Source organism: Macaca mulatta, chromosome 19, assembly GCF_049350105.2.
Source record: "Macaca mulatta isolate MMU2019108-1 chromosome 19, T2T-MMU8v2.0, whole genome shotgun sequence".
Taxonomy (NCBI): domain Eukaryota; kingdom Metazoa; phylum Chordata; class Mammalia; order Primates; family Cercopithecidae; genus Macaca; species Macaca mulatta.
Genome location: NC_133424.1, coordinates 42,633,859 through 42,659,493, shown reverse-complemented (window position 1 = coordinate 42,659,493; position 25,635 = coordinate 42,633,859). Strand labels below are relative to the sequence as shown.

Below are 25,635 nucleotides of genomic sequence, written 5' to 3'. Positions count from 1 at the left end.
CTGCTAGCTTAATCCCCAGATGTCATCCCTGCATTAGCAGACAGTTTCTCGGGGCTGTGCACCAATAAAAGAAGAGATGAAACCAAGGAGAGAAAGGCATCTGCTCCAGGAAGCAGTGGATCCAATGGATTAGAGAAGTAAAGAAATCCTCCAAGCTGGAGGTGAAGGAAAGCCCAGATGATAGTTATGCTGTTGTCCAAGCAGGGAACTGAACTGGAACGTCAGAGGCCTTCAGAGGGAATGTCTCCAAGAACGAGAAGAAACTGCTCCCAGTGGATTTTCTGATCTATTCAATCTTGTGGAAAATTGTCTTGAGAGGCTGCAGGTAGGTATGGGAGAACTTAATCATCTGTGCAAAGAACACCAAGCAAATGAGAATGAGTTGATCATTGGCTTCAGGGAAAATAAAAGGAGAATGAAAGCAACCAAGCAAGTCTAGTACACTACTTGGCTCAACCGTGAATAATAGTTACATAAGGCACCATGAATACTAACAAAAACAGTTGTGAATGAACAGGGGAAGAGGAGAGGGGGATGAATAGGGCCAAGGTCACACGCCTAATCAAAATCAGCAGCTGGAACCAGAACCCATGTCTTTAGTGGCTGCTCCCCAGTGCTTGTTTGTGGGGGACCCAGAGCAGCACCATTCATTGGAGTGCACTTAGCGGGTGTGTGAGCCTGGGAAGAGGGAAGTGGAGTGTACAGGAACAGGAGAACCAGTGGCATAAGTGTTTATCTTTCCTAAGAGGAAGACCACTTTGAATTCCCCTGAGGTCCTGCCACTTCTAGGGTTCAAGGGTGATGAGCAATATCTTTTCCCCTAGGACTCAGCATCCCTGGGCTGTAAACTGGGAGTGTCCTGCCTGCTCTCCTCCCTTTTCCCCCAGAACCTGGTAGGGACAGACAGATCCAAGATGAGCTTTTCAGGGCCTTGCCAGCAGCTGTGACTGTAAAGACCACATCTGAAGTTCAGCTGAGAGCTGGAAGTTTCAGAATCCTCAGCTCAGAAGCTTCATCATATTCCTGTCCCCAAAGACCTCTGCAGAAAGCTGGAGACTTGGAGACTTGCTGTTCCAATCAAGCATTCAAGTCCGAGCTAAGTTATTGGTTAAAACAGACAAGTGGGGTTCCTAGCCAGGAGAAAAGGCATGGGAGAGAAACAGCAAGCTCACACCAACTCCCCATACACCCAGGCTCAGGGGTCATCCCCAGGGAACTTCCGAGGTGTGTGAAGTCACAGGAGAGAAGTTATGAAAGTCTGACCTTTGTCTCATCCCTGCAGCAGTCAAAGCTCTTAGGTATTTAAAGGCTATTTTCTTTTTTCCCTTTCTGGGAATTACCATTGTTGATCTCATCTTTGCTTGCTTCATGCCCTGCTTTTGAACCCTTGACTGTAATGTGTCCCCTTCCAGAAGGGTCTTCTCCCCAGTCTACCAGTTTTCCAGATAAAGGGCTTCAATGGGAGAGTCTAATACCCAAGAGCCTGCAGCCTGTGACTTCTGAACTGAAAGTCCAAACCTTACAACTCACCCTTCTTCTGAGCCACCTATCATTCCAGAATTGTATGAGTGAATCTTGTCTCCTTGAAACAATTTTAAACTCTCTGAGAGCAGAGATTGTGTTAGTCAGGATAAGCTAAGCTGCTGTAATAAATAGACCCTCCACGCAAAGGTTCCATACAGTAGATGTTTATTTCTTGCTTACAAAGCAGTCGTTGGTGTATGTGTATGTCCATGTGGTCATTCAGGGATCCAAGCTCCCTCTGTTTTATGGCTCCACCTCACACTAGTTCCTTGCCATCATCTGCATCCAGCTCATGGAATGGAAAAGAGCATGGGGGAGTGTTCCCAGTAGGTTTTTCATGGGTTAGGCTTGGAGGGAGAACACATCACTTCTGCTCACGTTCCATCTGGTAAATCTTAATTTGAGTGGCCACAGTGAATTGCAAGTGAGCATGAGAGATGTAGTCCTCCTGTGCCCCCAAGAAATGTATGACTTGGGCAGATCAGCTCTTCTATTCCTTGAGTTCCTTTTCCTTCCCTAGAACTCAGCATAGAGAAGGACCTTCAGAGGCTGTTCCTTGAGAACTTGGTGAGGGTTGCACTGAGGTTGGCTGGCACTTTGCCAACCTCATACAGCTGTGCAGACAGAGAAGACTCGAGGGCCCAGGGCTCAGCTCTACCCAGAAACCCCTCATGTTTGCACCCATCAAACCTCCAAGATGAAGCAGAGCCTGCAGCACTGTGGTTGCATCAGAAAACAGATCGAAGGCTGGTCTTCACAGCCACATAAGCCTCATCCTGGCCTCTGCCCACAGAGGTTGCATCTGTGCAGAAATCCATCCCAGAGCGTCAGGCTGTGGGGGCATCAAGCCCCCAATGAGATTCTGCTCTATCAGGAAGCTGATGCATCTGGTGTATCTGTCCCAGAGCAGCTCTGACGGTCCTGCACTAGGCAATGGAGACACTGACCATGGCCTTGAGCAGAGTGGTTTTGGTAGGTGTGGCAGAGACAAAAGCCAGACTAGAGGAGCTTAGGGAAAGAACAGAGCTAAATGAGCTGGAAATTACCTTTTGCAGTTACCTGGAAAAAATAAGACTGAAGACGATTATGCACATCGCAAGTGACACACACAAGCGCATACGCAGCCAGGACTAGGGGTCCTCCTCTCTGAAGCTCCTGATGCCTGCTGGTGCTGTCTTATCTCCCTAGATAGCCTTCCTGTCTTTATCCTCCTCCAGAGAAGCGGCCTGCTCCAGAGTCTGGTGCAGTGATACCAGCAGAGTCTGGTGCAGTGATACCAGCAGAGTCTGGTGCAGGTGGTGTGCTGTGGAAAGAGCACTGGAGCAAAAACAGATCCCTTGGAGACACCTTATCTTCAAAATTGTTCTAAGCTCTGTACCCCACCACTCCTGCCACCACCTGGCCCAACTCACCACAATATCTTGTCCAGAAAATGAGCACAGCCAACTAACTGGTCTCTCTGATGTTGCCCTTGTCCCTGAGCTAGTTCTACACACAGCAGCCTTCACCATCCTTTAAAACTGTGTAACTTGGGTCAGGCTTGGTGGCTTATGCCTGTAATTCCAGTGCTTTGGGAGGCTGAGGTAGAAGGATCCTTTGAGGCCAGGAGTTCAAGACCAGCCTGGGCAACATAGTGAGATCCCATCTCTACGAAAAATTTAAAAATAAGCCAAGTGTGTGAGTGTGTGCCTACAATCCCAGCTACTCGAGAGGCTGAGGTGAGAGGATCGTTTGAGCCCACGAGTTTGAGGCTGCAGTGAGTTTTGATAGTACCACTGAACTCCAGCCTGGGTGACAGAGCAAGAGCCTATCTCAAAAAAAAAAAAAAAAAAAGTAAATCTTACTGTTAAATATTCCCTTGTTAAGGCCCTCCCTTGGCTCTCTATACCCCTCTTTCTCTATCCCTTTTCCCACTTCCATTTCCTCACAATTAATTCTACACATAATCATCCTTTATATTTAGTCATTTGACTTGATTATCGTCTCTTGTACTGGAAAACGGTCTCTAGGAGAGGGTGCTGGTCTTGTTCACTTCTATGTCCCAGCCATTTACTAGACATGCTAATATTTACCGAAGACACGTGGTTTCTTTAAGCCTCAGTTTCCCCAACTGCCAAAAGGGGACAATGAATTCTGTGTCACACATTATGGGTTTGCAAGGATTAAATAAGAAAATAAGGAAAGATAGACACTGTGGTCTGTGATATGAGCCAGGTAAGGGAGGGTGGTTTTCAACACCACTGCCTGCAGATGCTAACTTTGCAGGATATTTTCACATCATCAAAGTCCACGTCCAAGGTCGAACCATGGCATCTTCACTACAGACAACAGCTATAGTGCTCCTCCCAGCTGAAAACCCTGGGAGTCTATTGAAAATAAATTAGCAATGCCTCATTCTCAATGAGAAAGTCTCGGGGAGATTTATAATTTTATTTTTTCTAAGCGTACAGAATAACATAAATCAAAAGAAGCAATAGTCTACCTTGTGTTTGGACTACTTTGACCCTCTTCAACCTCTGCCAAATTTTATCTCATTTTTGTTTAACTTTATACATCAGAGTTTAATTTGAGAGCTGGTGGAGAAGACAGTGATGTATAGGGTACATCAGGTGCAGCTGAAATTACCCTGTCCCCAGGGGCTGGAGGTTGAAGGGAGGGTCCCAGTCCTGTTTCAGGGTAGAAGAGGAATGGTACAGTTTGCCCCTGGAACCCAGACTCTCTCCACATTGCAGCCTCTCATTGATTGATCTGGCCGGGTTCGAGGAGCTTACAAAATTGTGTCCATGCAGGGCTCATGCTTCCAGAGCAGCCACGGGCTCAAAGCATCAGCCACTATGGACAATGTCATTTCTGGAACCAGATAAGGAGTTCTATTAGCATTGATTTTTCCTCTCTTTTAAGTGGATATGTTCCCCAGAAAAGTGTGTTCAGTTGGCAGTGTGTAATCTGCCAGAGAAGGCTGGCTTTGCCATTCTGACTGTGCAGAGCCTGCCTGGCATCCCACAGAGCACTCACTAAGAGTTGCTGCATGAACACAGGAACAAATGAATGAATGAATGCATGCATGAATGAATGAGTCACCCTTTGCTTCCTCATTACTTTTTTCTTTGTTTGTTTTTGAGACAGAGTTTCACTCTTGTTCTCCAGGCTGGAGTGCAGTGGCACGATCTCTGCTCATTGCAACCTCCGCCTCCCAGGTTCAAGTGATTCTCCTGCTTCAGCCTCCCAAGTAGCTGGGATTACAGGCGTGTGCCACCATGCCTGGCTAATTTTGTATTTTTAGTAGAGACGGGTTTTAGCCATGTTGGTGAGGCTGATCTCAAACTCCTGACCTCAGGTGATCCCCCACCCACTTCGGCCTCCCAAAGTGCTGGGATTACAGGCATGGGCCACCGCGCCCGGCCTGTTTCCTCATTACTTTTATGTTCCAGCTGGCTGCAATACTTTTTAGAGATGACAAACAGGAATTGATCAACTGGGCCCCGGACACAGGAACCGGTGAGCTACTGTCTGTCCTAGAAACTCTGTTAATGTCGCTTAGGGACCCTGGATACCAGAAGGAAACTGAGATCCTCTTATCTCACTCTCATCTTTCACGTGAATGTTCCCCAAGACGGCCTGGCCAGGGGCTGGGCCACCTCTGTTAAATGCCTTCAGGGTGGGCCACTCATGCCATGACCCAGTGTTAGCCTCTTTAAAAGTACATTTCCCCTGTAGCACTTACCACATTTAGAAAGTATGTATTTGTGCGATGATTTGATTAAAGTCTGTCTCCCCCACTAAACCCGAAAAACATTGATAAGTTCTGTAATTAAATTTTACCAGAAAGTTCTGTTTGTCCACCTGTATCCCTAGGGTCAGGCCCAGGGCTTACCATGCCGGAAGTGTGCAATGTCTCTGAATGAATCAGTGCCAGGCACACTGGGATAGAGGGATGCTGTGATTGGCTAAGGTCAAGGCAGGAATGAGGACAACCGGTAAAAATGTCCAGGTACAGAAGTCATGTCACGCCTAGCCACCTAGTCCATCCTCAGTCCAGAATGTCAGTAAGTGGGCTCAGGGAGGCACTAAAAGGTGGCTGGATCTCAGGGCTAGGTGAAGATGCCAACAGTGGCAAATATCTCTGGTGGGTTCCTTGCTCTAGACCTACACCGTTCACAGTGGCTATCAGCCACCCATGTGGCCGCTGAACACTGAGAATGAGGCTGGTTTGAATGGAGTTGTGTTGTAAGCATAAAATCTATACATCGGATTTCAAAGGTTACATGGGGAAAAAAATGTAGACTATCTCATTGATAAATTTTATATTGATTACATATAATCACATGTTGAAATGATAATATTTTAGATATAATTGGTTAAATAAAATGTATTTTTATGTTTGTTTTAATATTATTTTTGAGGCAACGTCTTACTTTGTCACCCAGGCTGGGGTGTGGTGGTGCAGTCTTGGCTCACTGCAGCCTTAACCCCCCAGGCTCAAGTGATTCTCTCACCTCAGTCTCCCGAGTAACTGGGACTACAGCCACACACCACCCTATTTGGCTAATTTTTGTATTTGTCTGTAGAGATGAGGCTTTGCCATGTTGCTCAGCTTGATCTCAAACTCTTGAGCTCAAGTGATCTGCCCACCTTGGCCTCCCAAAGTGCTGGGATTACAGGCGTGAACCACCGTGCCCGGCTCCAGTAAAAGGTATTATTAAAATTAATTTCAATTGCATCTGCTTTTTGAAATGTGGTTATTATAACATTGAGAATTACATGGCTCACAGTATATTCAAGCGCTGTTCTAGAGGAAGGTCTTTGGAGCAGTTCTTAATTGCAGAAGAGCTTTACATAAACACTCACCACTGAACAGCAATAGTTATCAACCAAGTTGTGTCTATTCTGTGACTGGTCCTTGACTAGGTACTTCAACCTCTAGTAGCTTTATTTTAGAGACATCTTACTGGATAAATAATCTGAAACATGGAAAAATTCTTTATACACAAAGTTTTTAATTATAGCATTATTTAATATTAACGAAACAGGATATAACCTAAACATTTAAACAGTAGAAGAAGGCTGGGCGTGATGGCTCACGCCTGTAATCTCAGCACCGTGGGAGGTCGAAGTGGGCAGATCACCTGAGGTCAGGAGTTCAAGACCAGCCTGGCCAACATGGTGAAACCCTGTCTCTACTAAAAAATGCAAAAATCGGCCCAGCATGGTGGTGCGGGCCTGTAGTCCCAGCTATTCAAGGAGGCTGAGGTGGGAGGACAGCTTGAACTCAGGAGGTGGAGGTTGCAGTGAGCTGAGATTGCGCCACTGCATTCCAGCCTGGGTGACAAAGCAAGACTCCATCTCAAAAATAAATAAATACATACATACATACATACCTACAGTAGAATTATAATATGAACTGTGCTAGCATTCATACAAGAGTATTATGCAGCCATCAAAACCTATGTTTGCCAAAGATTTATCATAACATGGCAAAATACTACAACAATGCTCAATCAAAATCTCAAAATTCAAAATCGTATCTGACTCTTACCACATCCAAGGAGGCAAAGCTCCGAGAAAAGCCACTGGAAGGAGTTCCACCAAGCCGTTCACAGTTGTTTTTGGAGAACAGGATGATAAATGATTTCTCTTTTCTTCTTTCTATTTTTTCAATTAGATTTTCTTTAATAATCATTTGATAACAGAGAATTATACATGTGTTATCTCAAGGAAAAAGGCCCGGCCCCAGGAGTTTGCCTTCATGTTGTCAATGGCAACAGGAGGCGAGGCATGTCAAAGTGGGCACGCTCCTTCCAGGCACACGTGGCAAACCTCAAAGCTTCTGCAGGAGCAGCGCCCATGGCCTGCATCTGCTCATGGAGTCCTTTGCCAAGGGAACGCCCCCTCTCTCCGCCTGACTCCTCCACAGACTCTAAGATCTTTGAGGGCAGTGCTATGGTCTCCTCTCTTCCCATTTCCAGCCCAGGGCCAGCACAGGCTGGGTGCTTTGCAAGACGCACTGCACCTGTGCTAGTTTTCTGCCACTTGCCTCAGAGCTCTCCGTGGGCTGTGCCCTGGGAGGCAGAGCTGGGTGGCAGTTTCACTCGCTCCTGCAGGGGTTTATCCAATGCGGAGCCCTAGCAGGAGAGTGGAGGAAGAGAAGAGAGTGTAGTCTAAGTATGCCATTCCCTGGTCACCTCCCTGTGGGTCTTCTTGGGTCCTTTCTCCTGAAGGTAAAAACTCCTCTAAAAGTGGCTCTTACCACACTCTCCTCCTGGCTTCCAGTAACCCATCCCCTTCAGACGTGGGGAAGTAACAGTTCTGTTCATTTTCTCTTGTGCTTTCCTTCACCGTTCCCTTTCCAAATAGCCTCTTTGGAGAATCCTCCATGAATAATCCTAATCTGAGTGTGTCCTCTCTTTCCCACCGAGCCCCTGATGCACACGGAACTTATCTGAAAACGCAGTGCCTGTCCCCGCTGCAGTGTGTGGAGAAGAGAGGCACAGTGCCCGTTCTAGGAAGGGTGGCATCTCTGAGCCTCGTGACGTCTCCTAATGCACCCAGCACCAGGTGTGGGAGAGCTAAGTTCCAGGGCAGGAAGACCTGAGTCCAAATACAAGATCTAACCCTTCTAACAGCTGTGAGATCCTTTGTGCATTCCTTCAGCCTCGTCTTCTTCATCTGCAAAATGGAGCAAGAACAACTATATTTTGTGAGTATCGTGAGGATTAAATGAGGTGTGATACCTAAATTTCTTAGTGTGTGGCCTGGCTTGGAGTAAACCCCCCAGCAAACATCAGCTGGCACAATTATTGCTCTGACCCTCTGCGGCTGCCTCATGAATGCAAACGTCCCAAGCCGACCTCCACTCCTGAAGACATACTGCAGCAGGACCTAAATCCTCCCACTCCCTGTCCTGGGCTGCAGAGATTACAGGGAAGGCCCTCCCCAGGACCACAGACTGCCCTACATCCATTCTGTGTAAGCTCTGCTGTGAGACACAGGGTTATTTACAGAGCAAGACAAGGAAATGACAAACAGTAGGAGATGAGGTGCATTTTGGGAAAATCCCTTGTTTATTTAAATATTGCGCTTATGAAAGACACCAGAAAGAGAAATATGGGCATTTGTGGCAATGATCAAAAAGGGAAAAAACGGAAATACATGATCAAAAACACAGGAAAGGATTACATCTGAAATAAAATTTGGTACCCTTAAAATATCTGTAATTCAACCTCAGAATGAGTGTATCTTTTAAAAGCTCTTTGGAAACACTTCCCCACTCTCTTTGTCTCTTTTCTTTATAAGGCATCTTCTCTTTAACTCCCTTTGGGAAACTTCTTATAAATGAGGATTTGCATCTCCAGGGATTACTCTGGTTAGGAAAGTGTTTTATTAAAAAATATATGTTTGCCACAGAATGCTGAGCGATATAATTAGCTGGTCCCTTCTGTTTTGTTTTAAAAGGCTGTATGGCCAAGTTCTAATTAAACATAGTCTCAGGACGTTTGAAATGTGAAGGTGCCTCAGAAATGCGCACTGAAATGAAAGAAGCAAAGGCTCTGGGAGTATATACCAGGAAGGAGGATCTCTGGCCACGGTGCACCCGGCAGTACGGCTTCATTTCTGTCTCTGCGTGCACAGCTACTGTGGATAGAGAAGCCGGTCCCATCCCACCTTGGTGGGACGCTGCCTTGTGTTCTGGGAGGCCACGTGCTAAATGAGCTGATCTTGTTCCACCCAGGGCAATCCAGGAAGGCTGAAGGAATGAGTCCTGGGCTGGGATTCTGGGGACCTGGGGATGTAATAGGTTATCATCTCTAAAGTGACAATTGCTAAGGTCCCTGCCAGCTCTGACATTCTGATTGGACACGTGGCTGTTTCCACTGCCTTCGTTCTTGTCACAAAGCATAAGAATGCTCCAAATGATCACGCTGCATTTTACTTTGTGAACTCAGGAATCAAACTGAAGGCTGGAGAATCTCACTGTTGTTCCTACTGAATAATGACTGGCTCAACCACGAGAGGCAGTGCTGTGCCCTCATTTGCAAAAAGAGGATACTTCCCTGTCTCCCTTTTGCAGAAGCAAGTAACCTGGAAATTGAAGTATTCAGTCCCCATTCAGAAGGATGGGTTAGGAGCCCACAGGAGTTTAGAGTTTAGAAATGCCCCCTCTGAATCTTCCCACCTGGGCACGCTGTGAGACACCCTTACTCTTTACAAAGCACTTTCATATTCACTAACGCCTCTTACAGAGCAAGCAGAGCTCTCATTTCATTGCTAGTGGGGATACAAAATACTACACTCACTTTGGAAAACAGTTTAGCACTTTCTTGTAGTGTTATACACCCTCTTACCATTGACCTAGCAATCATTCTCCTAGGTATTGAAACTTAAGAGAAATGAAAACTTATGTTGACCCAAAACCTAGAGGTACATGTACATAGTGGCTTTATTTGTAATCACCCTAAACTGGAAACTACCCAGCTGTCCTCCAGCTGATGAATGGATAAACAGACCTAGGTACATCCATGCAAAGGGATACTTCTCAGCACTGCTAAGACACAAACTTACTGATACATCTGACAACATAGATAAATCTCAAACGCATTACACTAGACGAAAGAAGCCAGACTTCAAAGGTAAGATACTCTCTAATTCCACATACGCTACACCCTGGAAAAGGGAAAGCTTTAGGGTAAAGAACAGATCAGAGGTTCAGTGGTTTCTAATGCGGGGGAGCTGGGGTTAAGGGCAGGTGGATAGTTTGACTACAAAAAGGCAGCACAGAGCAGTTTTGGGGGAGTAACAAAACTATTCGAGGCCAGGTGTGGTGGCTCATGCCTATAATCACAGCACTTTGGGAGGTCAAAGCTGGTGGATCACCTGAGGTCAGGAGTTCGAGACCAGCCTGGTCAACATGGCGAAACCCTGCCTCTACTTAAAAAAAAAAAAAAAAAAAAAAAATTTAGCCAGGTATGGTGGTGGGCACCTGTATATAGTCCCAGCCACTCAGGAGGCTGAGGCAGGAGAATCGCTTGAACCTGGAAGGTGAAGGTTGCAGTGAGCCAAGATCGTGCTATTGCATTCCAGCCTGGGTGACAAGAGCCAAACTCTGTCCAAAAAAAAAAAAAAAAAAAAAAAGAAAAGAGAAAAAAAAAACTATTCTAAATCTTAAAAAAAATTTTTTTTTTGAGGTAGGATTTTGCTGTCACCCAGGCTGGTGACAATCACGGCACACTGCAGCCTCAACCTCCCAGGTTCAAGTAGTGATCCTTCTGCCTCAGCCTTCCAAGTAGCTGGGGCTACAGGCACATGCCACGATGCCCAGCAAAATTTTAAAAAGTTTTTTGTAAAGACAGGGTCTCACTATGTTGCTCAGGCTGATCTTGAACTCCTGGGCTCAAGCGATCCTCCAGCCTCAGCCTCCCAACGTGCTGGGATTACAGGTGTAAGCCACCACCACACTTAGCCACTGTTCCAAATCTTGATGGCAGTGGTAGTTATGTGATTTTGTGCATTTGGCAAAACTCAGAAAACTGCATACCAAAAAAATGCATTTTATTATACGCAAATTAAAAAATGAATTAAAAACAAAAAACCCTATAGGCTTGGCAGGAAGCGTGGTGGTTGAGGTTGCCTCCTCCCCATACAGTATTCATTTTGTCCTACTAGGAGTGCTCGGTAAGGCGTCAGGGCATTGCATTCCCTGGAGATGCCTCCTGTTTCATGGACGTGGCCCCTGGAAACTGAAGGGAATGACTCAGATTACATGGGTCAATGAAAAGTTTTCTATTCTTCTCTTCCCTGTTGAATGTGGACAAAGAAGCAATTAGTTCCACTCACCATTTGTGGCCCTCTTGAAATCATAAGATAAACCACCTTGAGGATGACATTATGCCTAAAATGAAGGGAAGAGTAAGAAGGCAGAGAAAACTGACTTCCTGTTAATATAATGGAGCCATAATCTACCTCTTGCCAATTTCCTGAAGCCAGTGTGAGCAGGGGTTCGTATTTCTCACAGATTGAAGCATACTAGGAAATATAGTGAGAGATCTCACTGGAACATTTCTGATCTGATCCACTGTCCCAAAACAATCTGAAACAAACTGGGCAACAGAGAACTTGGGTGAAAGAATGTGAAACACGTACGCAACAGATAATGGCAGGACTTGAACAGACATCTCACAAATAAGGCATTCCCGATCACCACGCAGATATAAAAAGGTGCTCAAACTCATTAGTAATCATGGAAATGCAAATTAAACACAGTGAGACAGCAACCACAGCCGCTAGATTAGGAAACATTGCAAATACGAAAAAACATTGCTAACAATATCATAGGCTGGCAACGATGTAGAACAATGGGAACTTTAAAAACTGCTTGTGGGAGTGAAAATTGACACAATCATCTTGGAAAACAGTTAGAGCTGCAGATATGCAAACTCTGACCAAGCAATCCCACCCCTAACTATATATAAATAGAGATATTCCCCATGTGAGTTACGGCATAGGAACAAGCATGTTCACAGCGGCATTCTTCATGATATCCACACAATTGGGGGGAAAAATCCTAATGTTTGCATAAAACTAATGTTTTCATAGTCTACAACTTCGATCATGAACGAGCTACACAAATCCACATGGTTAATTCTGGAAAACAATGCTGAGTCAAAGAAACAAGACACAAAATAATTCATACAATATTTCATTTATGAACATGACCAGGGATACACACTTAAATATTAAAACGACAAAGTAAAGCAAGGAAGTGATCATTACAAAAATTAAAAATAGAGGTCGCCTCCAGGAGAGGGGACTGCAATAGGGAGGTGTCGGGGGAGGTTACAGGTGACGGAGTGTTGTGTATGCAGGTATTATTTAAACCATACCCATATGATTCACACATTCTTTGACCTTTTGATGTATCTCACACACAGAAATGTAGGAAGACAAAAATCAGATCGCAGGCAAATTCAGAAAACCAGTCTGAAGCCAGGAATGTGCAATGAATGACCTTAGATCATGCATTCTAGAGGATCTGGCCCCAAAGAGAGACAATCTGGATGGCTCTACAGAGTGGTCACAAGCTTTGCTTCGCTTCATTACCATTTAGTCCAGCCAAAGACCTTTTAAAGGCGTTTGCTTTTAAGTAAAACTTCTCTCCTTTTGAAAGTACCAATTTTTGGCCAGGCGCCCTGGCTTAACCCTGTAATCCCAGAACTTTGGGAAGCCGAGGCAGGTGGATCACTTGAGGTTAGGAGTTCGAGACAATCCTGGCCAACCTGGTGAAATCCTGTCTCTACTAAAAATACAAAAATTAGCTGGGCATAGTGGTGCATGCCTGTAATCCCAGGTACTCGGGAAGCTGAGGCAGAAGAATCACTTGAATCCAGGAGGCGGAGGTTGCAGTGAGCCGACATCGTGCCACTGCACTTCAGCCTGGGCAGCAGAGTGAGTCTCTGTCTAAAAAAAAAAAAAAAAAAAAAAAGGACCAATTTTCTCTTTTAAGTTTAATAAGAGTGTTAATCTTATAGAGTTGCCTTACTGATTTTTTTACACAGTTTAGATCAGATTTGTTCTCTACATGAGTCTGTAGAGACTTAAGGTAAGCTACTCTACTCTATCCAACTGTTCCTTATTTGCCTGGAGAGCCTTTATCTTAAAAACTCGATCATCAGAGCAAGAAATATAGGAGACCACAATGCAATGCCTCTTGAATAGGTAAAAGTATTAACACATCTTCTGGGGTCCAGGCATACACTTCATGCAGTTTCCTTGTAGAAAATACCTTCCTGCTCTTCTTTGAGCCTATTAACTCTACTCTTACTTTAAATATAAATCTAACATGCTCAGCCATCTGTTTCCAAGAATACATCAGCTAAGAAAGGTAAAAGTGAAGAAGGACTGCTCTAGCCAGTGACAGTTAAAAAGCTCACACTGTGAAAGAAGAGAGAGGAAAAAAAAACCTCTCAATTCTCCTAAGCTTCTGGGGCATTCATTGTAGAGACAGCAATGAAATATTGAATTAGAAATTGACCAAATCCTTTCTGTAAGAAATCAGGAATAAGTATAGTGCACAATAAATAATTGCCATCAAATATTTAGCAAAATGTATTCAAAAGAGTAAGTTTAATATCTATTTTCCTGCAAAGGATAAGTAACTCTGTGAGAAGGCTAGAAATGCCCATTGAATCCAAGTCCCAATGAGTATATGTGCATGCATAGATACAAATATGTACATATATATGCACAAGTACATGTACATGTACACAGACATATATGGGAAAATATTCATTTATTGTGTGTGTGTAGGGGGAGTGGGGGTTGGATCCCATTAAATAATTCTGGATTTGGTTGGAATTCACCCTGATAGCTGAACAATTATGGAACAACTGCATCCTCAGCACAAAATAACCTTTTCATCACGTTACAAAACATTAAAGGTTAAAGGATGTTTGAAACGAAGTTAATACTTTTAAAACATTGGGAGAATGGCCATCTTTTCAGAGATCTGACCAAAAATGTGAAGGAAGCATTGGACGGCCTTTCTGGCTATTATTTGTGGGCGGGTGTCACATGTTTGCACTGCCTGCTCCTGCTGAAACCATGAATGAACCTACCTCCTTAGGAAATGAGACGAGACGGGCCTGTGCTCTGCACGGCACAGGAGCCCACGAGAGGACTCCTCAGCAGGCTGGTTCCTAATTGCAATTTTGAAGTCACATTTCTTCCTCTCAAAAGTAGCGATGGCAAAGAGAGCAAATCAATGAGACTGTCAGATTTTCCCGCCTTCTATTTTCCATCTGACCTGGATGGTGCAAATTCCAGTCGCTACTAACAGGGAAAATAGAAATATCAGTCACCAGACCCCTTCCTCTAATGAGCTCACAGAAAGGCCCGGAAGAACCTGCCTTCTCAGCCCTGCCAATGCCCACTCTTCCCAGAAAGTCAGGTGGACTGCGTGCTGCCTTCAGCCATTCTCTCCTTTCTTTTTCACCACATTCCAAGCACCTGCTTGTAATCTCAGGTGCATCCAGGCTCAGCCCAAGTATAAACCTTTATTTTCAGGGTGGTCTGGCCCTGTGGCCACCCTGCACACCAACTTAAGCGGGTACCATTTATTGGACAACTACCGTTCTTCACCAAGCTCTCTGCCAAGGCGTGGACACACATAATCCCAGATGAGCCTCACAAGTGCCCTGGGAAGTAGACTCTATTGTGACTTGCCCACGGGCACACGGCTAGTGACACAATGTCTCTGGTCTGACTCTGAAAGCTTCCAGAATATAGCTCCAAAAAACCATGGGTTCAAGGGGGCATCTCTATTTTTTTATTTTTTATTTTTTGAGACAGGGTGTCACTCTGTTGCCCAGACTGGAGTGCAGTGGTGTGATCTCAGCTCACTACAGCCTCAACCTCCCAGGCTCAAGCGATCCCCCTGCCTCAGCCTCCCAAGTTGCTGGGATTACAGGTGCATGCCACCATGCCCAGCTAATTTTTGTACTTTTTGTGGAGACAGGGTTTTGTCATGTCGCCCAGGCTGGTCTCAAACTCCTGGACTCAAGTGATTCGCCTGCCTCAGCCTCCCAAAGTGCTGGGATTACAGGCATAAGCCGCCACAGGGCCTGGCCAAGGCATCTCCAATTTTGATGGAAGGTTTCCATGCTGAATTCCTACTTGGTGTTTAAGATGGAGAAAGCTGTCCTGTTTTAGAGATGGAGACGAGGTTCAAAGAGAGAGAGCAACCTGCTCAGGCTCTCTGGGTTACTTATGGGCCACAGGCTCAGGCCTCCCATCACCACAGTTGGAGCTTGCATTCCCCTGCAAGGTACTGCTTGCTGCACACACATCCGTCTGTGGGACACACCAACTGTAGGTGTGATCCTAACAGTTACTCACTGATACCTATCTCCTCAGATAAACTGACTAGCTTCACTCTCTTGGTACTTCACCTGTCGTTTACTTCCTCATTCATCGTGCACAGTTCAGCTGAGATAGGACTGGGTGCAGGGCTGGATGACAGCCAGCCCTCTACTCCTTTCCTGCTTTCACTGCCTACCTTCTTGTCCCTATATGGGCTCTAGATACAGCATCCTCAAGGTGGAGAAAGACAGAGAGAGAGAGAAAGAGAGAGGCTTGCATTTCTGCACATTCTAGACAGGAGTGACTCTTTAATGAATTTCACCGTTGGAGGAAAACTCTCGTCCATTTTCAAGTCGCAAGTGAGGCCTGATGATGGGGAGGAGAAAGGAGGGCTCCTGGGCTTCCAAGACAGGTTTCCCTGCCCTGTCGTATAAGTTGACTCAGCCATCTAGGAAGAGGCCTACTCGTTCCTTAGGCCTCCTCCTGATGGGAACCCCATCCCAGGTCCTAAAACCAGCCAGGATGGAAGATTCTCTTAGAAACTAGAGAAGCCCCTTTTGTACCTTTGTCACCAGTTGTTTACCCCATGCATTCCCATCAAGCCTGGGGCCAGACCCTCTTGTCTTCAGCCAACACACTCCTCAAAATTCCAAATGATACAAAAGCCTTCTCAGGAATGAACATCTTTTGGGCGACATACTTTGAAACTATTGATAATATCTATAAGGTGATTGAGAGTCAAAATTCACTCTCTCCCAAATGTGTGTTCAGCACCTACTCTTTCTGCTGTGTGTATTTACACACGGTTAGTGAGCCAGCCTGGGCCAGGCTCTGAGTGGGCCTATCCCCAGGTTCTCCTTGGTGAATGGGCAGGGGGAGGCTGGCTGCAGACGAATGACTTGCTTTGACTGTGTCTGGGGAAGAGGTGCCAAGAGGGCTGCTGACTGGAGTGTAGACCATCTCCTGCAGACCCTTTTGGCTGGCAACAGGGATGGGGATTGAGTATTCCCAGAGACAGCTAGCTGGGAACCAACTCTAAGCCCTGCTGAGATAGAGAAAGAACAAGGTGTTCAACATCCCACAGCAGAGTAAAGAAAGGCAACTGTGCTTCTAAAAATTCTGCTTTAAAGGCAAGTCCGTGGGGTGCTCCGGTAGGTTCTAACAGGCACAGCCTAGGGAGCTGGCGTGGGAATACGGGGTGGGGGAAGGGAAGAGATGATCAGCGGGCAAGAGACATCCACTGTTCCTTGGCTCCCATGCGAAAGTCCCCGTTGAGTTAGGACCTCCAGGAAGAGCTGGGCCAGGTTCTGGTGGAATCAGAAGTGGCCTCATGATCAAGCCAATCTCCCCTATGTGAATCTGCCCTATCTTCCTGGCTGAGCACCTAACCCCGGCCAGCCAGCGCCTTATGCCTTATGTATATCCCTTTTTGCCCACTCACTGGAGCTGCCTTGAGGCCTGGGTGCTTCCTCCAGAAAGCATTTTCCCAGGGGAGAAGTTCTGCCCGCTGAGGCCAGCCTCCAGGCACTGCCTGCCCCTGCCTAGGCTCCCACAGCTTAGCCAAGGTTTGGGGCTCCAGGCAGGGTGCCCTCCGGAGCGCCCTGGCCTGTGAGGGTGCAGGGTCGTTGGCTCAGGGCAAGATGGAAAATTTGATGTATCAGCTCCATCATTTCATTATCAGAGGGCCTTTGGGAAAGTTGGCCATGTGGTCTGCGGTGGGCAAGAATCTTATATTGAAGCTAAGTCAACAAGAGCAAATACATGATTTTAACTTAAGTGCAGGGTTTGTTAGGGGAACCTAGAGAAGGTGGTTGGGGGAAGGAGGCTGGAGACTTTCTGAAACCCCTCCTTGGGGTCACCATCCACTTCTGCAATCCATTAACTTTTAAGGTGAAGAGGCTTGCGGAGACCCTGCTGTACAGCCTAGTCCACTAGCCAGCCGGAAAGACTCCTGGGGCCGCGAAGCACCACCCAGGGCCCACCATCACCCCTCCCAAAGCCCCTTGCATCCCAAACCCCCAACCTCATGTCGCCTTTTGGGTCAGAGCGCTCGCCCGCGCTGTCCCGCCTCCAGAGGGCGCTGACGGAGAGGTGGTAGCGCCCGCTCCCGCCGCCGCGCCAAGGGGCAGCCCCAGGGACTCCACCCCTACCCCGCCACCCGGCCTAATTTGAATATTTCATTGGCTGCCGCCAGTCTGGTCAATTTATCATGCAAATGCGGGTGCCCTGCGCGCCAGAGAGGAGCCATCGCCCGCGCAGGAGAGCGGCGCCCGATTGGTGGCCGAGACAGCGGCATTTGTAATATTTTTCTTTGGGCATTAGAGTCATTTACCAATGCCATCCCCGCAACTCCAGGCACTGAATCACAAGCCACTTAAAGGGTTTTATTGGCAGCTTGGAAACTTCTTAACATGTTCTTTTATTTCAAGCCAAGTGTCAACCTACTTCTGACCTCCTTCCCCTCCACCACCTAAAAAAGCTGCAAAAAACTCCGAACTACTTTGTGCACTCACCATTTGCACGCGGTAACAGCCTCCGCCTTGCCACAGGGAGAAGGACTGGACCTGTTTGGGGCTAGCACTTGGTAGACCTTAAATAAATAACCTTTGAGAAGTCTTATAAAGGTGGAGGAGGGACTGCTGGAAGAGACAAGCCACAAAAAGAAAACAGAAAAAGAAAGGAAGAGATGGGGAAAAGAGAAGAGGCGGCAGAAAAGGGAGAAGGCAGAATTCAGGACTGCTCTGCAAAGGGGAAAATCTTGGTGTTATCAAAGCCCTGGAGATCAGAGACTACCTGCATGCCATATTATCTAACGCTTCGGGCCACCATGTCCCCAGTCACCCTGACCCTCCTATTGTCAAACTACAGGTGATATCCATCAAATTTCAAGAAACAAAAACGTGAAAGAATGAGGCCCCCAGCGTGTTGTCCCTCTCTTTTGTACCTGTCCTGCTGAAACTTAGGCTCCGTCTTCCCCGTTTGCAGATTGTAAATTTAGGGACACACACAAAACCCTAACGTTGAAGACAGATGAGAAAAGCAGTGTAGGAAAGAAGAACTGGGAAACGAGATTCTTCCTGGTCTTGCCAATTCCCTGGCTAGTTAACGAGGTCACCAGCCTCAGAAAGATGGGCTGTCTGGTCGGCTAAGACCTGGTGGTTTGATTTCTGGGACCTCCACCTCCTTCAGGATTCCAGCATTCAAAGAGCCGGGGTTCAGAGCCGTATCAGGTTGCCCACACAATGATTCAGATACCTGCAGTGTGGGGCAGCTGGCGCAACCACACCGGAAGAGTTGGGCACCCCTGAGCTACAACTAGCAAATAGCTGCTTGCTCCCGGCCAGGGGTGAGCCCCTAGGGCAGCTGCAGCTATCTCTAGTGTAGGGTTTTTTTTTCTCCCCCTTATTTTTAGCTCTGCTTAAATGGTTTCCAAAAATCCATTTCACCCAAAGTGGGGTGGGGGTGGGGGTAAACCACGCCACGCTGCAGCAAGGAATTCGTGAAATTCCCAGCGCAACCCAAGTCGACGCGTGGGATTTGATAAAAGGGCATTTCGCCTGGAGTTAAGCGCTCCAAACTGAGTTTAATGTGCATCTGTCCTCCTTAGACTGAAATACAAAGACGTTTTATTTTCTTTATTTAATCTTCGCTCTCCTAAAAAAAAAGTTTTTGAAAGTTCCATAGATGATTGAACGAAAGAGAATGAAGGAAGAAAGGGGTATCTGAAGATGAGAGACTCAGAGCACTGGAAAGCGTGGGGAGAGGGGAGGGAGTAGAAAATCGCCATCTCCTGTCTTGGGAAACCCAAGAAAGTAGCCGCTATGACTCACACGATCAGAGGGTGGGTTTCTAGGCAGACCTGGTTTCCCTCTCCCCACTCCCCTGTGATAACCGTATTGCTTCCTTCCCTCCCTCTTTTAGGTGTATTGTTAAGTGGGATTTTTTGTTTTTTTTGTTTTTCTAAAGGTGTTTATAACTGCCTGGAAATCCTGAATCGGAAAAAAAGAAGCACTGGAGAGGGGGACCTGCAGGCTGTGGCTTCCTGGGGGACTAGACCAGGTCAGCTTCCACCCCAAGTTCTCCGGAATCTAGTTGTGCCCAGGAGTTAAGGGCGGGCCAGACAGGAGCACCAGCTTCCACCCTGTTCTGTCCTGGTCCTGGCCCCGCACACTCAGGCATCAAGCCTGCCAGGGAAGAAGATTGAAGGCCCGTTTGCCTTTCAGCTGGGCGGTCAGTCAGGCGGTCCTCGTGGAAAAAGGCTGCGGCATTCGGTGGACACAGTCTGCAAAGTTGAGTCACATCTCTGTGCCCCAAGCCACAAAAAATTTACGAAGTAGCAAGCTATGCCTGGTTGGAGGAGGACTGGGAGTGTGTACTCTGGTGTGACGATGCGTGTGTGCGCGCCTGTTTTGGGAGTCGGAGAGGCACTTCACCTCCCCCAAACCAATTCTTGACCTTGGGCCAAGAAAAGCCCCCTACTTTTCTCCAAAGATTGTACTCCCACCCCCAGCTCCCATCCAGGCGCGCCTGACTCAGGTCTCCCGAGGCCCCACAGAAGTGGTATTAATATACTCTTCGAATTTTTGAAGGTTTATTTCACGTCAAAACTGTAAAAGTTCTTGGGAGAATTTACAGACAAAACATCTGGTTCGTTAAAACAAAGCTACCGGAAAAAGAGAAACAAACTTCGCCGCTGTGTAAATGCACTTTTAGCAAACAATTTACCACCTGGCGAAGGCCAGGGTCCCTATCCTTCCTGCTTGGGCAGGGGCCGAGATTCCAGGGCCCAATTTCTGGTTGAGGTGTGCAGGTGGCAAGCTTCCCTGAACCCAGGGCACCTCCTCGACACTGTCTAGCCCAGAATGTGGTGTGGGGAGGCGTGAGGAAAGTGAAAAATCCATATGCCAGCGTTCCAGGTGAGTGCAGGCAGGAGGGCACCCACCTGGTGCCCTCCCTCCCAGGTGCTGCCCAGTCCTGGGCTCCCTAAAAGCCTACACCATGGGCAAATACCCTCACACTTTGAAAGGGGGTACAGGCTCCCAGAGGGTACTACTCAGCGTGCCCAGTCCCTCCAGGTGGCCCAAGGTTCCCTCCAAGAACCGCTCTCCAAGGTCAAGGTTTAGGCCCTGGATGCCTGGGACGGGAGCCTGCCCTAGCTCCTCACCTTGTAACAGTAGCTTTGAGGACACCTTTCCCTGAAGTCTTTTCCCTCAGTGGCCACTCTAGATAAGGACAGGACTTGGCCTTCTTTGGGTCCAGCTGTCACCTATTGCCCTCAATCGCCACCTCAAACACAACCTCGGCTGCCTCCCGGCGGTGGCCTGGCTACTCCTTTCTGGCACTGACTTTGTGACTCTGTGTGGCGTGTTGCGAGCGAAGTGCCCGTCCCCACAGCACACACCTGTTCCTAGCCACGCCTGCATATGACTTCCTCTCTCTCTTTTAAAAACTTATCCAGGCGGGGCTCCCGGTATCATGAATGATCATGAATGATCCTGGGGCGGGGCACAGGTAGCCCTGGGGACAGGTGGCCCGATTTCCTTGAGTTCAAAAAGCCGGAGGCAGATTTCTAACCCCTGACCTGAAGAAGCTTCATTTGGGAGCTTTTCCACAGATTTTCTACTGATTACATAGCACCGCTATGGAGGAGGAGCCGGATTCCACTGGGCCTGAGGTGCAGTCCTGGGGGTCAGCCCTGCCTTCATGGCCCTGGGTGATGTTTGGGGATCACAAGGTTACCACCCAGCTGTTGGGTGAGCCACCTGGCTGCCATGCAAGTGCCAGTTTCTCCTATGGACATTTGCACCTCGGTGTTTCAGTGAGTCGTCCCACCGCCTTTGCTCATTTTTCCTCCTCCTATTTTTAGGGTTTTTTTTTTTTTAAATGTTCCCGGAAACGCGGCACCTCCCAAAGGTGGGGACATCTCACTGGCCTAGGGGCTTACTTTTCAGAGTGACTCAGCGCGGGTAGAAGTTACCAGGGGCTTGCAGGGCCAGAGCCTGTTGTTTTTCAAAGACAATCTGCAACTCTGAAGAGTGGTGAAAAGATTTCTACACAGTGTACATTCTACAGAATTCTAGCTTCTCCGCGGGTGCAGACTTTTCCGCCCTCTAGTCTAGCGTGAAAACAGTTCGACCACTGGATGTGGGCGGCGAAGCCCGCACCCTAGAGCGCGGTGTCTACCTGCAGGAGGGAGCTGCAGCCCACGCCGCCGCGGCCACTTCTGGCCTCCTCGGGAACCGAACCGAGAATACCTCAGTGCTCGCCTAGAAGCGGCTCCTTTTCCCCTTCTTACTCGCGAATGGCGAAACGAATAGGTGCGCGGGATTTTACCCGTTTGTGTAGTGGACTCTGAGGGGGCACCAGGTACCGAGACAGAAATCTTTGCGGTAAGAATAAAGTCAGGTAAAATGCCTGGTACAGCCGCCCTGCAGATGTCCCAAGAGTAGGTCCACCGTACACTCTTCCCATTAAGTTCTTAGGGGGAGGACAGGGATGGCCCTTTGGTCAGGCTGGATTGATCAGGGAGGTATGTGCATATGTTTGCCCTCTGGACATTTGGGGAGGGGTTATGAGGGAGTTGAAGGCAAGAGGCAAAATCAGGTAGAACAACCAACCACAGCCGAGAGCGGCACTCTCGGGGAATGGGCGCAGGGAACTCCGCGCAAAGATCCGGCTTCCCAAACCTACGGTCCTGCCCTTTCTCCCTCTGTAAATAACATGTGAATTACAGACGTACTGCCACCCAGACACTACTTCTCCCTAAATCTGGTCCTTAGTTCTCACTGGGATCAACGTTTCCCTCCGCTCTCCAGCTCCTCTCCATCAGGCCATGTCACGCAGCAGCCAGGCGGGGCCAAAAAGTTTTAGCGCGAGACCTCCTGGCTAAAACCTGCCCAGCCACCTCGACAACACATCCTAGGGCCAGGTGAAGGGGGTTTAAGCCCTTGCATCCAGGTAGCTTCCGGATCTGCAGTGTGCTTGGTGCGGATTTGGGAAGTCTCCCTTCCTTCTCTCCTAGCCACACCCAGCCCACAGAAGGGCAGAGAAAACCTGGTGGAAAATAATGACTCGGGCGACACTGCCCCTCTTCCTTCAATTCCATCCCTAGAATGGCCTGCAAAACTATTCATGTTCGGGGGTCCAAATATTAAGTGGGGGTGGGTACATGTGGCTAAAAGAACACAGATTAGGGATTCAGGCTGTGCCAAGCCAGGCCGGGGGCCTTTTTGCGTGTCCCGGCATGGCAGTATGGTTGCGGCGTGCACTCCGCATAGCCCGTGTTGTGCGTGGCGGGCTGTCGCTGCAATGTGCAGCCCATTGACACTGATGGATGCGCCAATGGTTGGACGGACAGATGTTAGGGCGGATCGCACAGCGCTCGGCGCCTGAGCAGGGGAGGGCCAGGCAGCGACCAAGCGGCGGCCGCCGGCTACGCGGAGACCCGAGTTCAGGCCGCGGCCCGCAGGGGGAGGGGGCCGAGGGAACAGAGGTTTGCAAGAACAGCGAGGGGATGGAAAGGAGGAGAAAAGCGCGACCAGGGAGAACTCCACGCTTCCGTGCGCGGCGCCCCGCGCTGTGCACACGCCGCACCGGGCGCGCCTAAGTGGGCGCTTCGAAGGTGAGCTGGGAGCCGGCGGGAGCTGACCCCGTGCAGCGCAACCCGCCTCCAGGCGACAGGAGCTCAGCGCAGCCACCAGAATGGTGAGGCCGCCGGCGGTGTCTACCAACTCACCGTTTCCTCGCTTGCAAGAAGCGTTTCACGCTCCACGGCCGCGTCTCCCGGGCCTGGAGGAGTAGCGGTTCTGGCCTCTGCGGCCGCGGGCACCCAACGCGCACTGCGCCTCAGCCCCCGAGTCCGCCAGCCCCAGAGTCCCGCAGCTGCCTGCCTCGGACTCCCCGCCCCGCCTGGGGTCCGCACCCCACAACTCCGAGCGCTCCTGCGCGCGGGAAGGCGCTGGAAGCGGCTTTATAGCCGGAGAGGCCAGCGGCGGCGCATCTGCATCCTGGGAGACGTCTGGACCCAGCCCAAGCCCGCAGGCTGGGCGAGCGGAGACTTTTGATCTTACCGTGTGGGTGAGATCACTGTCTCCCGGTCTAAAAGAAAAGAAAGCATGCTGTGAACTTTTAAAACAAACTTGCAGAACAGTCGCAGAGAAAACATAAAAAGGACACAGGTCAGAAAACGAGGGAGAAAGAGACTAAAAAAAGAAAAAGATAAGGGGGGAAAAAAGGGAAGAAAGGAGAGGAGGAAGAAGTCTGGGGTTTGCTGCTCCGGGAGCGCTCAGGCAGCCGGTGCCGGAGCGCGGGGCGCCGGCCCTCGCCGGGACTGTCGGCCTCGGGGCTAACGAGAGGGCCAGAGCCCCAGCCGGCGCGGCCGGGTGCAGGGCCGCCTCTGGGACAGTGGGCCCGGAGGCCGCCCCCGCGCTCCAGCGGCCGCCGCCCGGCAGCGCCCGGAGCCGGCCCCGCCGCGGCCGCCCCATTCCCGGCCTGAGAGCTGGCCCAGGGAGACACAATCGAGCCCGCAGCGCATCGATGCGCCGCCGCCCGCGCCGCTCCGGCTCCGGCTCCCGCTCCGCCGCCGCCGCCCGGGGGTCGCCCGCATGAGCTCCGGCCCACCCGCGCCCTCGCCGCCGCCCGTAAGTGAGCCCGCGTCGCCCTACCGCCCACGCCGCCCGGCCAGCTCCTCCTCCCCGCGGACCGCCGGCCGGGCCCTCCCGGAGCCTCAGCGACCCCGATCACCAATCAATAATCAATCCCTCTAGTCCAGCAGCGCCGGCAGGCCGGGCGCGGGACACGGCGCGGCGGCCCCCCCGGCTCTCGGGGGTGAGCCCGGGGGGGGGGATGGGCAGGGGAGCCCGATTTCCTTCTCCCGCCCCCGTCCCGCCCTAGGATCGGCCCGCGCCGTGGATGGGGGGCGCGGCCCGGCTCCCAGGGGGCGAGGGGCTGGGTGGAGAGACCCTGATCATCCCAAAGTCAGGAGAGGAAACTTGAAGGAACCCCCTCCCACATCGACCCCCGGGACGGGCCCAGGAAAGTTTGTCCGGGGAAAAAAAATTGGGGGAAGTGGCAGCGGCGGGTCCTGGGGGAGGAGCTGGGTGGCGCGGGGTCTGAGGGCTGCCGCCACCCGCCCCGGCCCGCGCCCGCCTCCTCCCTGGAGGGGGCCCGCCTGTGGGCTCTGGCATCCCCGGGGGGCGCCAGCCCCGGCCAGCGCTGGGGGCTCCGGAGTCCGCGGGTGGAGAGGAGTGCGGGCCGGGCGGGGCAACTGGGGGGTGGCCGGGGACGAACGCTGGGTGGGAATAGGGGTGGGGGGTAACGGGCGCCCCGGGACGGGCTCGGCGGGGCTGGCGCCGCGCCCCTGCGTGTGCGCACGGGGCGGAGGCGGAGGGGCGGCACCCCTTTTGCTGGCGGGGCGGGGGTCCCAGGCGGGCCTGGGGCCGGGGGGTGGGGGCGCGGCGCCCCCGCGAGCGGGCGAGTGACACGATCATCTCCTTTTCCTTTAAGCTTGCCTGTTGCCGACGCCGCCGCTCCAGCCGCGCCGCGGGCAGAAGACTGGACCGCCGAGCCCCAGGCCGCGGCGGCGGCTGCGCGTCCCCCCGGATGCCGTGACCCCCGGCCTGGGGGCGGGGGCCGGGGCAGTACCGGCCCGGGCCGCTCCCGCGCTCCTCCTCCCACCCCTCTGCCCGCCCTCTCCCCCTCTCCCCGCCCCCCAGCCCCGAACCCCGCGCACCTCGTCTGGGGACGGGGCGGGGGGGGGCAGGGCCGCCGCTCCTCCCCGCCCCCTCCTCCTCCGGCCTCTGGAGCGATTTGTCAAACTTCCCATTCCGCCGGCAGCGCGGTCCTCCTCCTCCTCCTCCACCTCCTCCTCCTCTGCCTCCTCCTCCCCCCCGCGCTCCTCCCTCCCCGAGCCTCCCTCGCCCGCCCTCCTTCTTCCCTCCGCACGTTCGGGGTTCGCGGCGGAGCGCGGCGCGGGGGGGACGCGGAGAGCCTGGGCGCAGCAGCATCCTGCGGGCGGCCGCTCTCCGGGGGGGAGGCTGAGAGCAGGCCCGCCTCGCCCCCCCGCGGGCCCGCCGCCCCTCCCTCCCTGTCCTCAGCCCGGCAGCGGCGGCGGCGGCGGCGGCAGTGGCAGTCGCCGGAGAAGCATCATGCCGAGGAGGAAGCAGCAGGCGCCCCGGCGCGCAGCAGGTACGAGCCGCTTCCCCTTCCTTCTGCTCTCCTCCTCTTCCTCCGCTCGCCCCGCGCCTCCAGCGGGCGCGACCC

The 25,635-nt window shown here is 50.6% G+C and overlaps 2 protein-coding genes across 2 annotated transcripts in view; one reads left to right on the top strand and one right to left on the bottom strand.

Annotated features, from left to right (window-relative positions):
• Nucleotides 1-11,055: 11,055 nt before the first annotated feature.
• On the bottom strand, nucleotides 11,056-25,198 carry LOC144337087 (uncharacterized). Its single transcript, XM_077979909.1, has 3 exons — nucleotides 25,106-25,198; nucleotides 14,133-24,992; nucleotides 11,056-12,975 (listed from the first exon to the last, which is right to left on the bottom strand). Exons 1-2 carry the CDS (start codon nucleotides 25,196-25,198, stop codon nucleotides 24,264-24,266), a joined length of 822 nt encoding a protein of 273 aa, XP_077836035.1. The 3' UTR covers nucleotides 11,056-12,975; nucleotides 14,133-24,263.
• TSHZ3 (teashirt zinc finger homeobox 3) overlaps nucleotides 24,936-25,635 on the top strand; it is a 75,654-nt gene continuing 74,954 nt past the window's right edge. The window contains exon 1 of the mRNA XM_001103809.4: nucleotides 24,936-25,560. Coding sequence (XP_001103809.3) covers nucleotides 25,521-25,560 — 40 coding nt within the window. The 5' untranslated portion in view covers nucleotides 24,936-25,520. The remainder of the gene's footprint in view (nucleotides 25,561-25,635) is intronic.